This window comes from Rhipicephalus sanguineus, chromosome 10, assembly GCF_013339695.2.
Source record: "Rhipicephalus sanguineus isolate Rsan-2018 chromosome 10, BIME_Rsan_1.4, whole genome shotgun sequence".
Lineage (NCBI taxonomy): Eukaryota > Metazoa > Arthropoda > Arachnida > Ixodida > Ixodidae > Rhipicephalus > Rhipicephalus sanguineus.
The window spans coordinates 7,726,996-7,751,099 of NC_051185.1; the positions used below are offsets into that span (position 1 = coordinate 7,726,996).

The 24,104-nt window shown below is 46.7% G+C and overlaps 2 protein-coding genes across 5 annotated transcripts in view; both read right to left on the reverse strand.

Moving 5' to 3' along the window:
- Positions 1 to 24,104, reverse strand: part of LOC119406943 (adenosylhomocysteinase-like 1) — a 277,734-nt gene that overhangs the window by 156,480 nt on the left and 97,150 nt on the right. The window contains exons 1-2 of one of the 4 annotated variants that reach the window (XM_037673736.2): positions 19,904 to 20,034; positions 9,779 to 9,842 (exon numbers count right to left, since the gene is read on the reverse strand). The exons of the other annotated variants lie outside the window; for them this stretch is intronic. Of the exons in view, the coding sequence (XP_037529664.2) occupies positions 9,779 to 9,842; positions 19,904 to 19,996 (157 nt within the window). The 5' untranslated portion in view covers positions 19,997 to 20,034. Of the gene's footprint in view, positions 1 to 9,778; positions 9,843 to 19,903; positions 20,035 to 24,104 lie in introns of those variants that run through there. 4 annotated transcript variants of the gene reach the window in all.
- LOC119406953 (uncharacterized) overlaps positions 1 to 24,104 on the reverse strand; it is a 487,035-nt gene that overhangs the window by 104,861 nt on the left and 358,070 nt on the right. The window lies entirely within an intron of this gene.

Below are 24,104 nucleotides of genomic sequence, written 5' to 3' on the forward strand. Positions count from 1 at the left end.
AACATGACTTGTGTGCCTTGGTTGTTCTCGTTGTAGAGCTTTAAAGCTGTTGAACTCGCCGCTTTCAGACACGGTCACAGCGCACTCAAACGACCACCATAATATGTTATTAGATTCAGGTGGGCATTGGAGAAACCCAGATGGTGAAAATTTGATTGTGAGTGTTCCATTACCGTGCGCCTGTTAAAAGCATCGTAGTTTTTGCACGTAAAACATGAGAGTTTTATTAATTAACACTCTTATATGTGGAGGCCTTGAACGGCTCACAGTGACAAGGTATCGTCCGTGCATTTTCACTTCGAGGAACCACGAGTAGACGAACGAATAGAAGCAAAAAAAAAAACAAAAAAAAACACGGGCAAGATAGCAGGGAAACCGGACAAAAGAGGAGGGGTCAATAACGGAGGCTCATCTGCGTTATGGTTATCGATGAACGAAAGCAAGGCTAGGGAGGCGACGCTACTCTTCGGGTTCCATTCCTCTTGAAGAACACGCGACGACGCGAAAATGCGAAGAAGCCGATGAAGAGGAAGAAGCAGCTCCGAGCGGAGGTGAAATTAAGCGCGGTGATAAATAGGGCGCATGAAGAGCGCGAACGGCAATTACCCGCGGCAGGGTACACCACCATCGCAGCGTGGTACACTCTGCGTATACGGCGGGAAAGATGAGGGACGGCGCATACTATAGGGAAACGCTGCGTGAGCTCGCGACGCGCGGGCATTTGGAGAGATAACGAGAACTTCGCGCGGCGAGAGACGTGAAAAATTACTCTTATGGAAGTTTAGGGAAGCGCGAGGAGAGAGCGCGCGCACCAAGTGCTATAACTACGCTACACGAAGCTGCCATTTTTCCCCCTTCCCAAAAGCCACCTAGACGGGACCGCAATATATGGATGGGGAAGGGAAGGGCGTGCGCAAAAGGGGAAATAGGGAGCGCGAGGGCTGCAGCAGTCGAACAAAACTCGTTGCTGGGCTAGTTGGTGCTTAGTTAAATATAGGAAAGCGGCGCAGCACGGGACAAAGACGTAGACGAGGGAACAAAACAAGCGCACCGTTCTGCAGCAGCCGCACCTCAACGGCAGCAGCTGTCCATGCGTAAAGTGGGTTAGGGAATACAGTATATGGAGAATCGAGAAAAAGGGAGGAGGCGTAATGAAAACGGGAAACAAACGGGAAAACAGGCGAAGACAGGGAGGTTAGCCTATGTACTGTCGTGCTCAACATGATTTGCAACGTGGGGAGCGCGTGGCTTCACGAGTTCAAAGATTGCGCATGGCTTCAAGTTGCCCTTATTTTTACAACCAACTGATATTTTCTTATCGGGGATCATCCACAAGTGACAAAATACCGTTTAGTCGAAGAAATAAAGGCTAGTGGAAGCCATGCGCAATCTTTCAGCTCGTGAGGCCACGGGTTCCCGTGTTGCAAGTCATACTGGGAGCGACCGTACAGTCAGCGTCAGAGGTTTAGGGACCACGAGACCGGAGAAAATGCTGAATATTCCCGCTGCTTCGTTGGGCAGCCTTGACTTTAGATTTCCGGCCGGTTCTAAACGCACTAACTAGATCTACTGTGTAGCTCAACCGAAGACAGCCACGAACTTCTATGAAAATACGAAGTTTTCTCAGAACTAGTGGTCTCTAAATTTTGGGGCCAACTGTAGTATCCAGCCACCCTGAAAGAGGTGAACGGGAATAAAGAATGAACAATGAACGCCAAAGGGAACATAGGTAGCGTCACGAAGCGTAATTAAGGAAAAAGACAGGAACCGAAACTTTGGGAAAATGAGCGCGAATAAAAGAGGGTGGAGAAATTGAAACGACGAGGGACGTAACAGGGGAACTAGCGGAGACGAGTGTCAACACAAGGGGAACATAGGGAACCAAAGAAGGAACACAGGGACGGGGCCTTTAGAACGAGCGATGGAGAGAGAGAGTGAGAATGGAGGCCTCTGACGGGAGCGTCGTCGTCAATCATAGTTAAGCGCGAGCAGCGCAAACAGATATACCAGCAGGGGGGCCCTGCTGGGCGCCCGTGATAGCAGCGGCCAACGGCCTTTTGCCAAGTCAGCGCAGTCAGCGCGCGAAGGGAGGAGCGTATATTTCAACACAGCCGGCCATGGACTTGCCTCTGCGCTTGCGCTCTTTTCACGCCGGCGTTGCGACACCCCGCTTTGTCGTGTGCTGGCTTACGTTAAAGCGCGCTACGCACAATTCTAGGCTTCCAGCCGCCCAGCATGTATACTGGCGCCGCACCTTGTATCCTCCGCGATATGGAAATAATAATAATAATAATAATAATAATAATAATAATAATAATAATAATAATAATAATAATAATAATAATAATAATAATAATGATGATGATGATGATTATGATGATGATGATGATAGCTTATCTACATGCGCAGATAAGTTTTTGTGCCTACTGTCTTTTCCGCTGACGTGCACCTTTTCAGTTGCTAGTCGGCGTTTGTGGTTTCCTGATATATAATAACTGTTCGAGTTTTCAGTCCCAAAACCACGACATGATTATGAGAGACGCCGTAGTGGAGGGCGCCGGAAATTTTGACCACCTGCAGTTCTTGAACGAGTACCTAAATCTAAGCACAGAGGCCTCTAGCAATTCGTCTCCGTCGAAATGCGGCCGCCACGGCCGGGATTCGATCCCACGACCTTCGGGTCAGCAGTCAAGCACCATCCTAATACACTACCGCTGCGAGTACCTACGCGCTATCTGACACGTCGTGAAGCGGATTAAACACTGCAATGTAAATGCGATACCATATATATCGTCGAACATATAAATAGATTCAATACACACGTAGACGAACCAATACGAGCTATCAGACATGGAATGCCACCTGTTCTGTAGACCAAGATAAATGGCCTTGCAGAACCATTTTTCGAGAGAATAGGGCCATTACTCGCTCTCCCTCGTTCTCGTCATCTTCGATTGTCGGTAAGACATCGTTCTGATATCCGCTTTGAAAAGACAAAAAAAGAAACAAATAATATTGCGGCAGATATTTCCATTCTGCGTGGTGAATACAGCGGTAAGTGATTATGAAGTATTTTATGTACTGATTACTTATATTTCCTTCGCACTATATTGTTATCTAATTCAAAGGTCGTGTTAATTTTCGTACTTTTTTATAAGCTGATATTTTCGTACATCGGTATTTTCAGTAGCATTTTCCATACTACTCTGTTAATGAAGAATTCACCATGGCGACGGCCCACCACGCCAATGTACATAGTCGCGGCTTAGCAAAGGTGCCGTAAGTGCTCTCGAAAAACTCACGCATAAAAAAGAAAAACGACCGTTGAGACTGTAAGGAACAAAACATAATAATTTGAGAGGTGCGCAGCTGCAAGGGGCGTAACGCTTGATAATCGGCTTTTGACCCACTTGCAACACGAATGGACAACACCGCAAAAACAAGACGCACCTTGTTAGAGCCAGTGAAACAGAGATAGGAAAAAAATCGATGAACAGGTTACACCCAGAAAAGCCGCGTAAGAGGCAATGCAATGGGGAGCAAAACCGCACGACACAAAGAAATACTTACAAATTGAAGCAAAACAAAATGTGCAGCGAATCGACAATATGCGATTGGGCACGCGCCTTTACGCGCGGAGCTCTACAAGCGAAGACTCATTAGGATAATTAACAAGAACTCCTCGCCCAGCATCCGACAAAGAACAGGCAAGAAGCTCATCTGCATGCGCGAGGCATTAAATGTGTCACACCTTAATGCGCACCGGCGCCACTGTAGCCGCCGTGCACCACTGCTGAGCCATCGATGTAGTTGCAGGGGGTGCGCATGTAACGTCGACGACCAATGTAAAGAAGTGCAGTTTTTTGGGCTATTTCGAATATACTGTATTTTTGGGCGCACCTGAAAGCAGCGCTTCCGTTTGTGTTTTTCGGCGTGCCTCGCTGTGTTCTTGTTCTTCAAGCACATCCAAAAATGCAGAATGTAGAGAAGAATCCAAAAAAGCTTAGAACATCCATTAAAAAAATTCATTGCGAGCCATTTCACTTTGTGAAGTTGGATGACCACCGAAGCTGTTTAGAGCACACGGCACAAAGGTGGCACAGAAGTTCGATCTACAGCCGATCACGCACTAAAATAAAAAACTAAAAGTTCCTTCGATTTATTTATTTATTTATTTATTTATTTATTTATTTATTTATTTATTTATTTATTTATTTATTTATTTATTTATTTATTTATTTATTCCGAAATGGCCGTCCAGAAAGTCTCTTGAAGTTAGCGTATGCCCCTTTTAAAGTTTTCTATATGAGCAGCAAGGTGCTTGCGTATTTTTGCCGCGTTCTCAGCTTCATGACATGCGTCGTCTTGTCTGGCTTGTCGCATGCGCTTGGCGCTTCGTGCACGGTACGCCTCGGTGATACGACGGTTACAGTGGTCGGCTGCCGACCCGAAGGTCGCGGGTTCGATGGAGGCGAAATGCTAGAGGCCCATGTATACTTGCGATGTCAGTGCACGTTCAAGAACACCAGGTGGTCGAAATTACCCAGAGTCCTCCACCACGGCGTGCCTCGTAATCGTATCGCGGTTTTAGCACGTAAAACCCCAAATATTTTTTCGTGCACGATGCTAATTGATGTCTGCCACCCGTGCGTTCCCTTCTTCATTCTTAGTGGACCGGTGGTGAGTGGTGGAGTTTGTCTAATTGGTGTGGCCCATACGTTTTCGTAGGCGCTCAGGAAAAAATACACAGCACCAGAAAAAAAAAAAAATAGTATGTGTAACTCCTTTCGGTGAGTGCTGACTTGCCACGTACATGACTCTCTTTAAAGAAACACGTTAGCTCTCTTGTAGGTCCCATGACTCTCCCAAGGGAGTTCACGTGTCTCTTTAAAGAGAGTAATATACGTGGCAAGCCAGAACTCTCAAAGAAGAGTCAAAGGACTCGTTTTTCTTTCTCAGGGTGTATACATCTCCGCTGTAAAAAAAAAAAAGGTTTCGCAGAATGGCAGCTCCCAAATTCTACATAGTTGAAGAGTTCAAAGAAACGAACGAAGGAGCGCAAGAAGAAGAGGCGGCTCACAGTGCACATTCCTCGCACCCAACGCAGCGTCGCCGATCAGATAGAGCACTGCAAACTCGAGACTCCACTTCGAGTCTCCAAACTAGATTATATCCTGCCTTGAGTCGTGAGCTAGCAAAGCTGTAGCCCTTTATCGAGACCTAAAGCGCAGCTGAGCAAGTAATGCCCCTGTGGAGTTATTCCTTTCTACTCCTTCTCGAACACCGCCATCGTTCGCTGCTTATCTGATATTCCTCACGAACCTCTCCAATTTATTATTTATTTATTTTTTGCAAGAAGGTTAAGCAAACGTCTATGCCGAGGAAGGAGCTCTTCAGTCCCAACTTCGCATTCCCAATGAAAGAAGAAAATAAAAACACGTTTCCACCGGCGCGTTTCTTTTCTAATTGACATTTGGCCTGCTGGCAGTTGTGATTTGTTACTTAATATGAAAACATGCACACGAACACACGTAAAAAGACAAAGATAAAGCAGGGATGGAGCCGGCTGGCAAATGCCACCGAAAGGGGCACGGCACCTGTATGCTTTTCAGGAAGATGGGAATCCGCCTTTTTCATTTTCCTGTGCTGCCCTCTGCCGTTTTAGAAGGGGGGAGAGGGGCGGAGCTTTGCAGGGTGATCCGGGACAACCAGTCTCGCCAGAACAAAAGCCTCCGAGATCGGAGACCCTATCACAGCGTTTCGCGATTTTCGCGACAGGGGAACGGCGCATGCGCCGTGGCGCCGTCAGAAAGGCGGATTGAACTAGGAGTTGAATACAGGAAGAATAGATGAGAAAATACAGTTTGTAACGTTTCTATTCTATAAACTACCCCACTCTGAAGTTTTATAACAATTCATAAAACCACTCAATTCTTTGGCCAATGCCACACAGTGGGTGCGAGCCACAGTTAATAGATGAACAGCAACAATAAATAACAAAGGTAAGGTAGGAGCATGAACAAAAACAAAAGCTTCACTTTTTTTTAATACTGTTATGATGTGATGTGACGTTGGCACACAAATGCTTCTTGTGGCTTTTTGTCTGTACCCACCAAGAGTCACTGAGTGTCATTAATGCTCAAATAAAATGCTGATTGATTGATTGATTGATTGATTGATTGATTGATTGATTGATTGATTGATTGATTGATTGATTGATTGATTGATTGATTGAAATAATGCGCCAGCTACTTCTTAGCTCTCGAAGATATGGAACATACAACCCGCAAGTTGCTACATACAAAAAAGCTCTACTAATAAAAGGCCGGGTCAGCTTCGCGAAGAAAAGTCAGCAGGACGCGATGTGCCTGCAGTCGCGTCGAGAAATACATACACTCGGGAAGAGGCAATCGTCGAGGCTGGTACACCTTCGTCCTAGAAGACTGTGTGGCCTTAGTACATCGATGTAAGCACGCTGCTCAGCGACTGCGGGGCACTCTAACATAGGGTGCCCCAGTATCTCGTCGCAAAAACCGCAACGCTCACAAGACGGGCTATCCAGACGTCCTTGTCGGCAAGGAAACATGCGCGCGCCGAGACGGATGTGCCCGGGAAGCAGACAAAGTCTCTACAAACAGATAAAGGATTTGAGCTATTGTACCTTGCCCTCCTTTTTGCCGAAGAGCCTGGCGGTCAACAAGCAAGCAGACTGCGCCATCATGCGTGCCCACTTTGTTCTTATTCCTTCGCTTCCCTCTCATATCATTGCCTCAATCTGCCTCTCAAGCGCGGAGACGTCTAGAGCAGTTCCAACAACTAAACTCACAAAGTCCCTCATTCATTCGCTAAGGCGAAAGCCGTCTCCTTTTTCTTCTCAGTCGACGTACTGATCCTTTCCCGCCTTCCTCCCAAAGCTTTTGCACCTGACGTGGTTTTGCACTGCCTCCAGGATCGGAGGCATTGCAAGCTTTCGGCACCTCACCGAGTTTTCCACTGCCTCCGTGATCGGCCAACCTTTGACCAAACGATCATTTCGTATGACGACGTCACAATGTGACGTCACAGTGACGTCATAAATTTGGCGATATTTGACGTCGTAAAGACGTCATACGGACACGCCATCACGTGATGATTTTTTTATTCCCTAGTGTTGACGCCGACGCCGCGGGACTCCGACGGTCAATTTTCACATTTGATAAGGCATCTATAAGGCTTTGGCCTTGTATTCGAAGACCTTATAATTCGATGACTCCCAACCGCCCAACTCGTTTACAGAATTTTCAATTACTACAGCGCCTTGCGCGTTTACTTTGTCACAAACTTCCTTCAGCTCAGTCAATTCGCGAAAATAGAAATCCAAAAATCTGGTGCCGAATTCACAAAAAATTCTCTTTCGTAAGCGCGTTTTCCCATTGGTAAGCCGGCTTGGCTAATGACATGTCCCGCATCGTGATTGGCCGAAACACTCCCTTACCAAAATTTTTACAGTAAGACCTTGTTGTAAATAGCGGCCCTGTGCCAAATGCGACCTCAATCCGACCTTCAAACCAGAGCTGGTAACGCGCGGCACGGCAAACAGAGAGTAAGAACTACTGGCAAAAAAACGGGAAATAAAATAATATTGCTGTGCATTCGATAGAGGCATACGCAACAGAACATTTATTCGTTCGGAAGCAAATATTCGGCACTTTATTTGTTCAAAGATTTATCGTTTTATGCCACCTACGCCGCCATAAGACGAGCCTTCTAAACCGCTTGAAAATGGCCTGCAGGAAAAGGTTTTGTTGAAAATGGCCGTGGAACTAACAGCACTGCGGTAACAAATCCTTCTCCTCGTTAAAACAGGGCAGTCGGGCGTCAAAGATTTGCTCCGAGAAACTGTCGGCCCCTCGCATTGTATTCTAAATAATTGGAACAAAGTAGGCTTAGTTATAGACCGAGAGGACGCCACCTAGTAGAAATCAAATGCCACGAAAATGGAGTACGAGGCGAAAAATAAAAAAACGAGCTTCTTATACCTGTAACATTCGTGTTCACGAATGCAACACAGTGCGAAAAAAAAAAAAAAAGCAAAGGTAGAACAGACACGACCAGCGCTGCTCTGTGCCTGTTGTTCCCGTGTGATCGTTTTTTCGCGTTGTTTCGTTGTAGTCATTGCAGTCTTTCAAAGTTTATTCGCGTTTAATTTTCTTTCAGCATCGACGCGAAAGCAACAACGACGGCGCGAGCTGATGCAGCTAGACAAGCCATGCAGACCGCATACGCTGCAGCTTAAGTTGCAGTGAAGGCTTAGCAAAATGTTTTCGCGGCCCATTTCGTTCACAATAAAGAACCAGCCAAAAAATACATAAGAAAAACAAGAACAGAGTATGAAAGACTGGCGCTATCTGAGCCGTATAACTTTGTACTTTTGCGTTCCCCTATACTTTAATAAGTACATCTTGATGAAAAAAAAAAAAAGAAAACGGGGCGCCCTTTTTTCCCATCACGATGAGCACATACAGACTATTCCAAAACATCCGTTTTACTTTAATAGACGCTTATAGCACCACGGATATTCAAAGATGTACACGCAAAGGCTCACATGATGTTCTCAAATCTCGAGAAACAACAAAACATATCGACTAAACATATGCTCCGCTGCCTTTATACACCTTAATCAGCCCCGATGTTATTTTGCCGGTTTTCTACGCATTCCAGAAGTTACTCGGCTGAGTCCCTCCTATTCGGGAAAATGCGATCCCTATTATCTTCGCGCTTTCTAGCGTAAGTAATCTCGCATTTCCTGAAATAAAGATAAAAGGAAAACGCGGGCCGCTAAAGTGAGCTTCTTTATGTTACAAACAGACCATTTGGAAGCGATGCAGTGTTCCAGATCGCCGTGCCCGCTTAGGCTAGACTCACTCAAAAAGAAAAAAAAAACGCTCCTATTACCGTCTTCTTTTGTATGTGCGCGGCCAGACAGAGAAAGGAACGTATCGTAATCTAAATCTTTTTTTTTTTGTACCCACTTCCTTCGGTTAAACGAGCGCGAGCCGTTAGAACAACAAAGCTTCGTTGAAACAAGTCGTCTGTATACATTAAGCGCACGGAGCTGCTACGGATCAGAACGCTTCGGCAGAGATTTACCAGAGCGCTGTGCCCGTGTATACAGTCGGTGACGAAAGTTCATGGGACACGGCTTCCACTACAGGTATAAATACCTGCTTTGTTAGTAGTAACGTGGCGCTTCTGATTTATCGGATAACATGCGTAGGTCACGAACGCCTGCTGCATACAGGCTCGCACTCTGCATTAGAGGCGACAGGTCCGACCCGAAATTTTCCCACATTCCGCGCCTCACACTGCCGTAACCGACAATAAACAGCAGGCGCTATTCCTTGCACTGACAGCGCGTGCGCGAACCTACGAGGGTTGCGGAAAGGCGATAGCACAGTAACGATAAAGCGCTAACATTATGCTAAAAATCTGTACTAATGAAAGAAGTTATCGAGTTCCCTTTAACCTGCAAGCGTGAGCCCACAGGTCACAAATATAATTACCTCAAGGGATTTTCTTTTTTCGTATCAGTTGCGCCATGCTACAACGTTTCCACCGATGCATTATGATTGTTTAACGCGTCACGAGAAGTTTCTGCCACGCTATCGTTCAAGGACACGCTTCTTTGAGTAATGCCGTATGCATGTGCGATGTAGGCGCGCGCGGGTTATGCTACAGATAACTGGAAAGATACAAAAGGTAGCAAAATCGTACAGACGTATACGTGAAGTGCACTCACACTCGTCGTCCGTGAGCAGTACGTCCTGGAGCACGGCGTATTTCCCGTCGTCCCTCCTCAGCCACTGCAGTCGTACGACACACACGCACACGAAAACAGGCAGTCTCCGTTCATTACACGCTCGCACCAATACAGACGTCAAACTGAAGCTATCGACTGTTATGAGTCGTCGACTGAAGGGGACCCTGAAACACCATCCGGATCATTCTAAAAGACTGGGCGTGCAAACAGGGACGTAAGAGAGAAGTCGGGACAACGCAAACGCCGACTAACTGAAAAGGCGCCCAACGGCGGAAAAGAAACTATGCATAAAAACTTATCTGCGCATGCCCAGGCGAGCAAGAGACGATACCTATCAATCCGGCACGCGTGGGTGTCTGCGTGAGTGATAACTGTTCAGGCATCAGACTTTTTCTTTATGCAAGTTCATCGACGGTTGGCTCTCGCATGCGCTACCACTACTATAGATATACCAGGCGTGACACATTAAACGCGTTTCGTCGAATTCTGGCGTCTAATGGTTAAAGCTTCGCATATCGATAGTAGCGGTAGCGCGTGCGTGAGCCAGCCATCAATTAACTCGCATAAAGAAGAAATGAAATGCCTGAACATTTAGACCCCCACGCGTGCCGTATTGATAGGTGTTGCCCCTTCCTTTCCTGGGCATGCGCAGATAAGTTTTGTTACCTCTGTGCAAATTCTCTGTTTCAGTAGCCCCCCCCCCCCCCCCTCAACAGACGCACCTGAAATCGTCCATATAAAAATTTGATACTATTAGGAGATTCACCTGAAAGCTAAATTATAAAACTCTCTTAACACCGTAGTATTTAAAAAGTCCCGTAATTGACATACTGCCATTTCCACCGAAAATAATAATTTGTGAAAAATAGTGTTTTCCTCAAATAGTCATGGGCTTCAGCAAGTGCCCCTCTCCCCGAAAAAAATACCTGGCTAGAGGCCGGCTATCAGAGATTGTCAAGGATAATTTGTCATACTTTCGTATACCAGATAGAACCTGTTGCAACATTCAAACTACGACCGAAAACCTCGCGACATGTTCAAAGGTTTCGTAATGTAACCTGAAAGTAATGCAAAAGAAAACTTTTAATGAGGAGTTTGTTAGCACTATGCTGGATAGACGAAAGGCTGTTTCAGGGTCCCCTCTCGAGCGCTTGTGATACGTCCTGCTGCTCACGAGTGACTCTGCGCGGTTCCAAGAAATCATATCGTTTGCTTAATTGCTCGTTAAATGTAAGAAAAAAACGGCTGAGGTTTAACTCCTCGTAACCTAGTTATCACGATTGAAAGGTATGTTTGACTTGGTTTTGCAAAGGCTACGCCCACAAGGTTTCATTGATCCTTCGCCTCGTCACCTGGTACCGCAGCGGCGAGTCTCCGAGCGAGCGCAGCTGCGACGCCTCTCCGCAACAGATCTCGTGTTGTGATGTCACGCCTGCCACACTGGCACCACGGCGGCTCAAGGTCATTCCGACGCGATGAATGACCTTGGGAGAGAGCGTAGTGCACCTTTCGCTCTGATACGCCGAAACTACACTGCAGACCACTTTCTTGACGCCATTACGGCGGCACGCAGAGAACCACTATGTCAACACATATACAACCTCGCGAAGCAGGCGAAACAAACGCAAGGCCAGACACGATACGAGGACAGCCTCCCAGGAAGGGAAGAACAAACGAAAACAGATAGAGAACGAGAACTAAAGAAAACAAAACAATAATTCGTTCGATTTATTAATGGATATCTATGGTTTAATGCGCTCTCATTTCGTACAAAAGACAAATAAACGAACAATCTTCCTTTTTTGCGCGATATAACAGCCAATTAAACAGACTGATGATGTAGCGACCAGCCCCAACTGAAGGGTTACTGAAGAAGGCAATTATAAATCGAAGCCTGGAAACAAATTATACGCGCTCGTCTGTTGTAAGTGTTCCTCACGGTCGTCGTGTTTATTGCGCATCGTTTCTTCATTTAGTATGCTATACCGACTCGACCACATCAAGCTCCTTCTGGAAACAACTAAATTTTAACCTTATTCTGCCCCATCTACCAGATCCCAATCCTCTCGGTACAATATATGTCTTGCATCGATATATATATATATATATATATATATATATATATATATATATATATATATATATGTATGTATGTATGTGTGTGTGTGTGTGTGTGTGTGTGTGTGTGTGTGTGTGTGTGTGTGTGTGTGTGTGTGTGTGTGTGTGTGTGTGTGTGTGTGTGTGTGTAAAACTGCTCTTAACATGCTAGCTCCGAGCAGAACTACGATTATTGCTTCAGCGCGGTGACAGTGATGTTTCTGAACTGAACATCGAATCTGATTTCTAGCTCCATATATCCCTTTAGCAAACTAACCCATCAAGCTCTTGACTATTACTGCCAGTAATAATTAAACGACGCGTGGATCACAGCACGAACACGTTCGCCGTGGCGTGCCGGAAGGGAGAGAGTAAACCCTTTAACGAGCTCTGAACTACTTTAGCAAGAAAAAAAAAGACAAGCAAAGAAAAACCCTCTAAGGAGAGCGTTACCACATACAGAGGCACCGAAAACTGCGTGCCAGCGATATCTGCGCCAACCAAAGGGGTCACGCCTGTGCGAGTGTTGCGACATTAGTTTCCGAAAGTCTCTGCGCTCGGCATCACCGCGTGCTCGGGGGCGTCATTGTAATACGTATATCGCCAACTGCAGCGGCACCATGGGTTCGTTAGCGAAAGGGCCTCGGAGAGAAAACGCCGACCACCACGGTCAACGCTCATTAGACTTCGCCGCTCCGAGTTTTCCAGAATCGATTCGCTCGCGTACCATCCACGCACTGAAGACGGCGAGCTGTGCTGCGGCTGCCCATTCCAGTCGTCTACGATCGTAGGTCGTTACTGTAATGCGAAGCGATACAGTGCAAAAAAAAAAAAGCGAGCCCGAACGTTTTCACAGCTGCCGCCGTTGATGAAGTCCCCGGGGGAGGGAGGAAGTTTGCCACCCGCCGTCTTCTTTTGGCGCTCAGAATCCAAACGGCAGCATGGCAATGTGGCATCCCATGAGCCCGCGTGTTTGTTTGTTTGTTTGGTTGGTTGGTTGGGTGTGTGTGTGTGTGTGTGTGTGTGTGTGTGTGTGTGTGTGTGTGTGTGTGTGTGTGTTGAGTGAGTGAGTGAGTGAGTGAGTGAGTGAGTGAGTGAGTGAGTGAGTGAGTGAGTGAGTGAGTGAGTGAGTGAGTGAGTGAGTGAGTGAGTGAGTGAGTGAGTGAGCGAGCGAGCGAGCGAGCGAACGAACGTGGCGCCACACCGGAAAGTGGATCGTCCAATTATTCGGAATACACCGCGCTAGCCAAACAAAGGCTATTCCCATTTTAAATAAACATATAAACGAGAAGACGAAATGGAAACGGGAAATGGCATGAACGAAACAAGCCACCTACACAAGGGAAAAGACGATAATTGTCAGCACACAGGGTCACAACCACGCAACCGAACAAGAGACGAGACTGAAGTTCCGGGACCAAAAAAAGCAGGAAGGCAAACAGACCACTGAACGAGTCCTCCGCAATTATCTCCACGGCAGAGAGCCCGGCCGTTCTGCCCCTCACGGCGGGCTAATCGATGACGCCGGCCGGTCATATTTATGGCAGGCCCGGTTCTCGTGACAGCCGTTCTAACCCTTTTTTCCTTCCGAACCCATTTTTTCTAACTGTCTTCGCCTCGATGAACGCAGATAAAAGCGCACTCGTACAACACGGGCAGGCAGTCGTTAGCAAGTCAAGAAAACATAGAAAAAAAAAAAACTAGATAGAGATACAGATGGGGAGATAAGAACTATGGAAACCAAGGGTGCAGTGGGCAACGAAGGGAGAGGTGGAGGAAAATGAAAAAGGGGCATAATAACTGCGTTTCGAGCGTGATTTGCCGGCATCTGCGCGAGATGTGGCGGACGCGTATATATATCACGTCTTTGTGCGTGGTCATGTGTGTGTGTGTGTGTGTGTGTGTGTGTGTGTGTGTGTGTGTGTGTGTGTGTGTGTGTGTGTGTGTGTGTGTGTGTGTGTGTGTGCGTGCGTGCGTGCGTGCGTGCGTGCGTGCGTGCGTGTTTTTAACATTCTGCTTTATCTGTTCTGTTTTCTTTTTTACGGGGCCTCCGGCGTCGATAAAGCACACGCGGTGCGTAGCACCGTTCTCTGGCAGACCCCCATATATCGCGGCGTACATCACAAAAGATAGCTCTCACGAGCGTATATACGCAGCCGTCGCGGTCATTACGTGTACATGGAAGCCAGAGAACCGACCCTTGTCATCCCAGAGGTGCACGCGACGATGCAATCAACTGAAAACAGCGACGCCAGTCGGAAACATTTCGACCGTATCTTGACAAAGGCTAGTCATTAAAACGAAGATATATATGATAAGCCAGGAGGTAGTCAGAGTGACTGAACGTGTCTTCATTGAGTTCACGCTGAAGGCGTGTGATGTTAGCTCCACGCGCTAATCGACGGCGGGAAGCGAAGAACACTTACGTGACCTCTGACGTAACCGCATATTATGTCCGTGGCACGCAACAACATTCGTCAGCAACAGAATGTAAGCTTGAGTAGCAGTCTAAATACCGGATCGCGTAGCAAATGGAATGCCGTACCAACAAGCCTTGTGTACGACACTCGACCTTGAGATAAAGACAATATATGGAGTCAAGTTAGTCAGACCGACCTATCCCCCTTTATCGCATTACAGATTTACTACGGGATATATGCCCCTGGTCGCGGGAGCGAATCCCGGCCGCGGCGGACGCATTTAGTTGGAGGCGAAATGCCAGAGGCCCATGTGTTCAGATTTAGGTGTGCGTTAAAGAACCCCAGGTGGTCGAAATTTCCGCGGCCATCCACTACGGCACCCCTCATAGTCATATGGTCGTCTTGGGACTTAAAACCCCACAAGTTGTTATTGAGATACATGTTCCAGAGCGCTCGGCGTGTCCCAACCTTTCTCGACATTGCATTCGCGATGATTTGGCATTATAACTGAAGGATTGATTGATTGATTGATTGATTGATTGATTGATTGATTGATTGATTGATTGATTGATTGATTGATTGATTGATTGAATTAATGAATGAAGCGGTGTTATATTTCCTAGTGGGCTCTCTAACCACGCACCTTTCGTTGCAATACACAAAGTTTCAAGTAACGCATACCCTTTGGGCAAAAGAATAAAAGGTGCGGGTTCGAGATGCCGAACAATGACGCCACGTTTTGAGGCCATAGCCCCGCGGTTTGTCACAGCACGGCGCGATGGGTGTTTCAGAGACGGCGATCGCTTCAGTGCTAAAGAACGCGTGGACACGGGCGGTCGAACAGGAGACCTCGAAGGGCGCTAGATATAGATCGATCCATTGCGTTTCGCCAGGTGCAGGGAACGCACGTGCTCGGCTTGAAATGTGCACCAGGAAGACACGAAGAGGAGCCGAAAAAAAACGAGCGAGCGCTCTATACTTGGTGTGCAGGGGTCTTCGATTTGTCGTGATGAGTTTTCGATACCTGCTCAGGATCCTTGCCGGAGTCAGGAAGCGAGGAACCCAGCCCGAAGATGGGAACAAAAAAAAAAAAAAGCGGCAACAAAGCAAACAAAAACGATGAGAGAGAAGGAGAAGAGAGTTCAGTCTACGCACGCAGTTGCTGGAGAACAAGCAAATTCCATAAATTACGAACAAAGCTTTACGGACCCGGGGAGAGGGCTGAAAACGGCTTTCCCGCGCCTCAGATCCATACAAGCTTTATACACATTCGCTTGGCCGCACCCACAATCTTCAAGAAAAAAAAATTAGAAAGCGAAAGAATAAAAAGCAGTACGAAAGAGCAGAGGCGCGGAAACCGATACAGGTGCCTTCTCGGCGTGCCAGTTGAAAATGAACGTAAAGAAAAAAATTTTAAAAAAATGAAAATCGGGGAGGGGAAAAGGAAAATGCCGAACTGTTCCCGACGATCAATCCTCGTTCATCAACGGTCGTCTATAATACGGCGGTGCAAGGCTGCACCGTGGATTTTTTTTTTTTTATTGCCGCAACAAAAAATGCCGACGTAAAGTGGTCCGCGAAAGAAGAACGTAAATCTGGGAAGAGATTGAATCTTCTGAAGAACGCGCTTTCGCTTTTCCAACCGATATCGCCATCGCGGCTCTCATTATGTTGTCTATTTTTTGTTTACGCTTTTTTTACACGTGCACTTACAGGAGGTCCCCCTGACAGTTCTCACTTTGGGACCTCCTCCTGTATCATACTTACTTTTTATTTGTGATTTACTATTATTTCGTATAAATAAAAAATAAATAAAAATTAAACGGTGTTTGGGGGGAAGGTTATACGAGAGGTGGGCGATGCTGCTGTTGCGTATTGTAGGTGAACTTCCTTCTTTCACATTGTTTCATGCTTAAGTTCGGGCACTTGTCTCGCTATCACCTGGGAAATTGTGCGCCGATTTAAAAGGAAGGGACCGATAGGAGGGCTCGTAAAATGGCAACGTCGTGTCCGATAAGAAGACAGGGTGAAAGCAAATGAACACAGGAAAGCAAGAAGGGGCGAAATCTATTAAAGGACTCTCGGAATGGAATTTTTTTTTTGTTTCGTGGGAAGCAATGTCGAATCACATTCAGTGTGTGAGATTTGATATCTGGATTTGTTCGCTTGCTTGCTTGTTCGTTTGTTTTTTTGTCTGTTTATTTGTTTGTACTGTCAAAGGCTATTATCTTTTGTGTTGTCAATTCGCCAAGACGGTGCTCCCCTCTTGATCGTCAGCTGATTCTCCTCCGGAACCATTTCCCCGATGAAATATTCCGCCTACTGGCGGATTGTTTCATTGATTGATTGCTTGATTGATTGATTGGTTGATTGATTGATTGATTGATTGATTGATTGATTGATTGATTGATTGATTGATTGATTGATTGATTGATTGGCTTTAACGACACAAAACGAAAGTGGCGCCAGGGGCGGATACAGGATATTTCTGAAGGCGGATGGACGGAGGAACGGGGGAGGGGGGGGGGGAGGCACCCAGACCCCTCTGGATTCACCAGTGATATAATTGAGGCTATGCAAGCCGCCGCGGTCCGGAGTTTAGGATGAATAACCCGGCCACGTAGCGTTCAACAGACCACCAAACCGCGGTGCGAGAGCTTTCTGGACTTGGATGCAATCGAAAGTTGGCAGCGCCGCCGCAAATGGAACTCACGACCTCGTAGGGATACCGTACAGCCGCAGAGTCTCTGCGCTATACCATGGCATATGTTCTGCGCGATCGCTATCTGCTTGTTTGCCCCCATTCAACGGGTCACCCGGCTCCCGCAATGGCACAATACACAGGAAGTTCTCTCCACGTGTACGCGAGCAATCTGACGGCTGCTGCGCAACGGCCGCATGCATAAAAGCAGCCGCGGCCTGCCATTCGTTCGCGCATGCGACAAAGGAACTCGCGCGGCTGGTGTTGACGGCGGAATCGTCGTTGCGCGAAGAGCGCCGTTTTGCGACGCGAGGATGTGGTGATTATGCAAGCGAGCGCTGTTTCGACAGCCATGGAAAACCCCCGCTGTATCATTGCGCATGCGCACTTACATTGAAGGGTGTCCGATAGCGCGTGCCATGGCCGGAGTTTGACAGTGTTACGGCAACCTCAATATTAATCTCCGCTGATACTGTCCGCAATGAAACTGCATGCGACGCTTTTATCACCGTCACAAATCATCGCGACCGCAAAAACATCGCAGCTTTGCAGCCACGATGATTAGCGGTTGTATACATGATAATAGTTACTGTAGCGAAGCGTTCGTAGTCGGTAATGGGTCGTCCTCTCGAGCACCTTCTAGTGGGTCGCCTCTTCTCTGAGAGCACGCCCCTCGTGCAGAGAGTCGGCCCCGCTTTGACTGTCGCCGTCGCCGAGTGCCCGCTAATAAACGTCTTGACAGTTACGAATATAATTGTTAGGGTTTTTCGTCCCAAAACCACGATATGTTTATGAAAGGACGGCGTATAGTGGAGGGCTCCGGAAACTTCCACCACCTTTAATGCGCACCTAAATCTAAGAGCACACGGGCCTCTAGCTCTTTGCCTCCATCGAAACGCGGCCGCCGCGGACGGGATTCGAGCCCGCGACCTTCCGGTCAGCAGTCAAGCACCATAACTATACTAGACCACCGCGGCGGGTAATTTGTGGTTACACGGTCGGTTACAACCCATGAAGGAAATTAAGCACCTAATACAGGATCCCAGAGGCATTGCATTTCACCTTTGCAAGAAAGCCGTGACAGATTAAGTAAAAAAAAAAAAAAAGATTACCTACTACTCTTTTTGACGAGTCCCAACTTGGCACATATATAACTCCCTTTAAAGATACTCGTTAACTCTCTTTTGTAGAGTCACGCCTCACAAGACTCTTCGAAGAGAGTATAATGAGCCCCATTCAAAATTCCCTTACTTTTCGAGGTTTTCTCTGATTCTTTTAGGCATATACCCTGACTGGTAAGTCTGCTTGGAAAACTATCTTTGTGCTAGAAACGAGCCCTCCAGCGGTTAAGAAGAGAGAGAAAGACGGGGCATTTGCATAAACTGAGTGCAGAACTGAGGACGTACATTGCCACTGAAACAGCTTGACCAGGCCCGGTGAGCCTCTGCGCATAGTGCTTCTGGCCAAACCAGAATAACTTCAAGCCGAGCTGAGGTGGCTGAGGACAAGACAAACAAGAACAAATTTATCGGTGTGATCAACGTCCTTGTTGGGAATTGAGTTATTTACTGTACTTTTTTTTTACGCGTCACTCTAGGTGTTTACTGCAGTTGCAGAAAAAGGAACGACTTTATAAGCGTTGATCAAAGGTAAATGATGTTTTCGTGATGGTCGCACAGACTTCTGTCTGTCCGAACAGGGATGTGCGCACAGACATCCAAGCAACGCAACAGGCAAAGAAGCGTCAAGGAAAACACACACACACACACACACACACACACACACACACACACACACACACACACACACACACACACACACACACACACACACACACACACACACACACACACACACACACACACACACACACACACACTGGCGCGCGCGCACTATGAACGGAAAGGTTCTTCTGTTATAGTCTGCAGTTATGTTAAAGTCTGCAGTTATAAGCGCGTCCACGATATCCATAACCCAAAAATCTTCAATATCTCACAGTCGGGGACAGGTCTAACACCTCATCAGCGATCCAGGCTGCAAAGCTCCAAAACAAGCTGTTAGCTAGACCAACCGTACCAAAGTTAGACACAATTAGCGCGTATATCTGGCGAACCATGATGCACACATAAAACGTTATTTTTTTCTGGTTTGTTAGAAAACTGCGGCTTACGACCGGTAATTAAGCGTGAGGCGCGCTTCTTTCACTCACTCGGTTTCTGCGCATCGTAGCCCCAACTATAGCCTGCCTGAGCATCACAGCACGTCAGGTCACGTGGCTATCAAGCGACGTGACGTCACAGATCTGTCACATGTGACGTCACATGGATTCTTCGTGGCAAGCGCCATGAGCAGAGAAAAAGATTAGCGAACCTGTTGTCCGAGCAGCACAAAATGAATCGAACAGACAGTTAGGTCACGGAAAACACAAGGGACAATAATTGTTGTATTTAATGTAGTAATTGGGACGTAAAACGAAATGAATGCAAGCTCCCGAAAAATCACCCTTTCCGTAGGTGGAATCCGAACCCACAACCTTCTAATATTTCAGAATTCAAATGTTCGCGGCCACGGATCTCAGTGACGGAAAGGGTAATCTTTCCTCATTCTAAGTGACTTCAATTTACGTCCTAATTACTACATCAGTTAACGACAACAATTATTGTCCCCTAAGCCTCCCTTGACTAAATTGTCTGTTCGACTCATTTGGCTGCGTCTAACAAAGAAACGAACCCCTCGAAAAAATTCCCCTTCTTTCGTTGTCCGAGCAGAGTCACTCGTGCGTAGCGAATTAGTCTTTAAAGAAGCAAGCAATAAACAAATGCAAGATTTCTTTAACTAAACGGAGTAAGTAGGTAAGAGCTGTACAAACGAAAGGAGTGGACGTACATCGTCAAACGTGACGGCTTTCTTCTTTCCAGCGGTAACGACGGAAGACTGCTGTTCCGGGCAGGCTGTCTCCATCTCTGTCTCTCGAGTCATCTGTGCTCCACTTCGAGGTCACCACTCACAAAACGAGGAAGAACAGATCACTAGGTTTTTCTAGACACAGCGCACATTCGACTCGATGTCTTCTTCAATAAAAAAGTCCAACGAGAAAACGTTTCCACGGACTCTTTATAAGAGAATCCAGCGGCGAAAGAAGGTTTAGAGGCCTAGAGGTCATTCAACTTCAGCGTCAGCTTACTGAGAGCACGGCAGCACAACCTTAGCAAAGATGCCTGTGGTAAAATATGATCTCCACAAGATTTGGAGCGGCAACACACGGCACCACAGGCTCTACAAGGAGACTCGAAAAATTTCCGGCGAAGACTTCAGTGCTCGGAGCTGCACAGCTGTCATCGGGTCCGTGGATGCACCTGATTCTAGAAGACCTGCCGCTTCCTCACGGCGTGGGACCCCAAGAAACCCGAGAGTCACCGACGACAAACAGAACTCGACGGCCCACTCGCACCGCAACATGCACAACACGCCGTGTGGCAACGTCGAGAGAACCGCGCCGTCGAGATCATCAAAAGGTCCTCGGCTTGTCCGGCGAGACGACCACCGCTCGTCAAAGGCGGTCGTCAAAGCAGACAACGTCTCGAGGGGTGATATGCGAAACTGCCGGCGACTTGCATTCGCGCCACTTGTGAAGATTAGAACAAACCTGGAAAAGATGGCGTGCAAAGTTCGAACGCCATGATGCTGTGAAGGAGGGGAAGACCAGCGGGACGATACGAAGCTTCCCACAGAGGCGGCGAGACTATCAGCGCAGTCTCTCTCGCTAACACGCAGCTGATAAACGCGGCGGTAAAAAGACCTGACAAGGCAGATAGCGACGACAGCTTGTGTGTTCTATTCTGCTCGGCCATCGACATCTGTGGTCGACAAATAAAGGATAGGAGAGATACGAGCGGCTCCTTCTGTTTGTCAACGCACGAGCCTTACCGCGGCAGTCGATGCCCCCCGTACACACAGGTCGTTACAGTGGAGAAAGGCGATCGCTGGGCGGGGTTATTTCGCTCATCGGACAAAACGTCGGTGACCGCCTACCTGCGTCTACGAAACGTTTTCTGCTGTCGAATATGTGCACGATAGCTGGGGTTGTCGGCAGGTCGATTAAGCAGGGGAGGGAGGGAGTGGTCAACACTCGACAGTGTAGATTGCCGGTTGAACGACATTGATACCGGCCACATGGAGAATGCCCTTTACCGTTTCATTGAGGAAAAAAACGCTAAAAATAATGGGAAGAGAAAGAAAAGACGCGAAATGCGCTGTCCGGCCTTGCTGTATTGCTTAATGAAGCCATACCGACCATACTATGTTCTCAACATATGTTAACTACCTGCGCACTGTGCTACGAACCAAGAAGCCGGCTTAAAAGGAAATTCGTGCACACAGATTTTGGTATGTACCGCCGACCATAAAATTTCTCAGAGCACGTTAGCACGCAGTGTGATCACCGTCAGAAACATCACGTATGCAACTTTCAATTCCTGAGGCAAGTGTGACTTGTTTGTTGACAGAATGACTACCTCGTGTGCACCACACTCCAGCCACATTTTGTGTACTGTTGGAAGCGTTCAATGTCGCGAAGAAACGTCAAGGGCTGACGGTGGTTCCGTACGCGGCAGCGGGCTCCGGTTTATTTTTGAAGAATGACCACGTGGTCTCAACCTACGTTTACCTAAATCTAACTAAAGAAGCGTTTTTGCATCCCGTACCAGCAAGAACGTGGACACTGCGGTTGGGATCTGATCTGAAGCCTCGTACGCAGCAGCTGAACGCAGCTGCTAAAGCAGCGGGTAGGGAAGATGAAAAACACACGGGTGAAGTCGAGACGAGTCGTGTTCATCTCGTAGTGACTTGTCTCTTATTATCTTGACGAGCACATTCAAGGCGGTATCACAAGAAAAGTATTAAGAAAGAAAGAAAGAAAGAAAGAAAGAAAGAAAGAAAGAAAGAAAGAAAGAAAGAAAGAAAGAAAGAAAGAAAGAAAGAAAGGAAGAAAGAAAGAAAGAAATGGACGCGAGGTAGACGGTAAGGCCGTGGCCAGTGCTGGGCAGTATCGAAGATACATGTATCTTAGATACTATCTTAGATACTCTATGGGTATCTTGTATCTGTATCGCGATACGTCTCGAAAAACGAGTATCTGTATCTGTATTTCCGATACATTCAATATTGTATCGCATATCTTAAGATACAAGATACATCTATCGCAACACAACCGTGCGAAACAATAATCCCTGGAAGAGCTCCGCTTCCCAAGCTGGTACTGGTGCCACTAAGCCATCTGAATAAGTCTAAGGGCAGGGACGGTATTTGATTTTGACGCCATAGAGTCATCTAGTGATGGTAGAAGATCAGGAAGACAAGCACGCGGACGTCTACGCCCCGCCCACGGACCTTTTTTTTTCTCGATTTCTTTTCTTTTTAGTTGCGCCAATGCCGCGACACTTGCTCTTAGCCACTGTCCTGCGCCGGGTACTCCACTGGGTGCGGTGTCCATCGCACATATTCTGATGTTGCTACAGTGACGTTATTGAGCATTCTCTTGCGTCTTGCTCCGTAACGAAATGTGATGCGTGCAAGAATGGGGTTGCTTTGCGTCGCGTGGATTTCACATATCAGCGATTTGAAGGATCTCGTGGATGTAAGTTTGACTTGCATGCAGTGAATTAACTTATATGCAAATAAGATTCTAGCAACTTTAGCACCACTGGTATTGATGCTAGACCTAATAGAACAAGCGTTTACCCAACAAAAAATATCTTGGCGTACCGTATTTTTCACTTCCATCTACATTTATTCAAAGAATTTATGAAATCATAATTTCATTATTAGCACAAGTGCTTTCTTAGCTGTCATTTTGCATCACATACATTACCTAGGTCTCTGCACTGCTTTTCCGGTCTGGTCACTGCAGTATGTCTTTTGTAAAGCGCTCCCAAAATAAGATTTCTGCTTTTATTCTTCTGTCTGCTTTATTTCTACTGCTGTTTACACATTTACACGTCGACAAGGCGATTTTGAAAACAAATATATTATTATGTGGACGTGTCTTGAGTATACAGTACAAAATATTCTCCTTACCGCTTAAGAAAATAGCGAAACTGAACTTGCATTATAATAATGAAAATCATTAAGAGCCACCTTCTCGCGATTCGAAAAACCTTGTTTAGCTGAATACTCTGTTTTGCTCATGAGCGTCACAACGAGCAGTTTCAGGCAATTTTACATAGGCACTGAATTTTCTATTGCCTCAACGGGTAAGTTGACGACACTTCATGCTCATAGATATTAAGGGCGCCGTCTGTATTGTGTTTCTGTACTCATTCAATGTGAATGTTTGATAAACAACCACCTCTCTATTTTACTAATATTTGTGTTTCTGTTTTAGGCCTTCTATATTATTTTTCCTTGTACTAATCGCCACGTAATGGGAGCTATAAGCGGCAATAGTGCGAATAGCGGTGGTGTCCTGCGACGCTTTGTGCAACTATACAATACGTCTGAGACATTTCTGTGTTGCACATGTTCTCTCGTTGAAGAAAAATTGCTAAAAGATTGCACGTTAGTGAGTATATCAACAAAGAATCCCTTACGCCAGCAGCTAAGAACATGGAAATTGATTGCAGTTTTACGTCATCTACGTATACACCAGAAGTCTCAAACTCAGCTTATAGCCGGCGGGCCGTAGTCGCGAAATTTAGCTCAAAGGGCTGGGAAAGTGAAGATGGTGGGGTCGGAGAGAGTTTGAACAAAATTACGGTACCATTTGAAAGGAAGCCTTTCCCATATCTCATATATAGGTCATTTCTGAAGGGGATTTGGAGTCAGAGAAACATCGATACCGCTGTACACAACGAGTGAAATCTGGACGCCGATTGAAATATAGAGTTTTTGTTTCACGGTTATGTTTCAGCACATGGTGACCACATCTTCCTCACGAAAGAAATGCTTGAGACCAGTTATGCTGCGTAGCTCACGAACATACTTATTTAAAAAATAAAAACAAATTGGACGGAGACGGTCATGTGTGCCGGCCGGGCCGCTAGCGAACGGTCTCAAACCCCGTATACACCATGCGTTATACCCCCCCCCC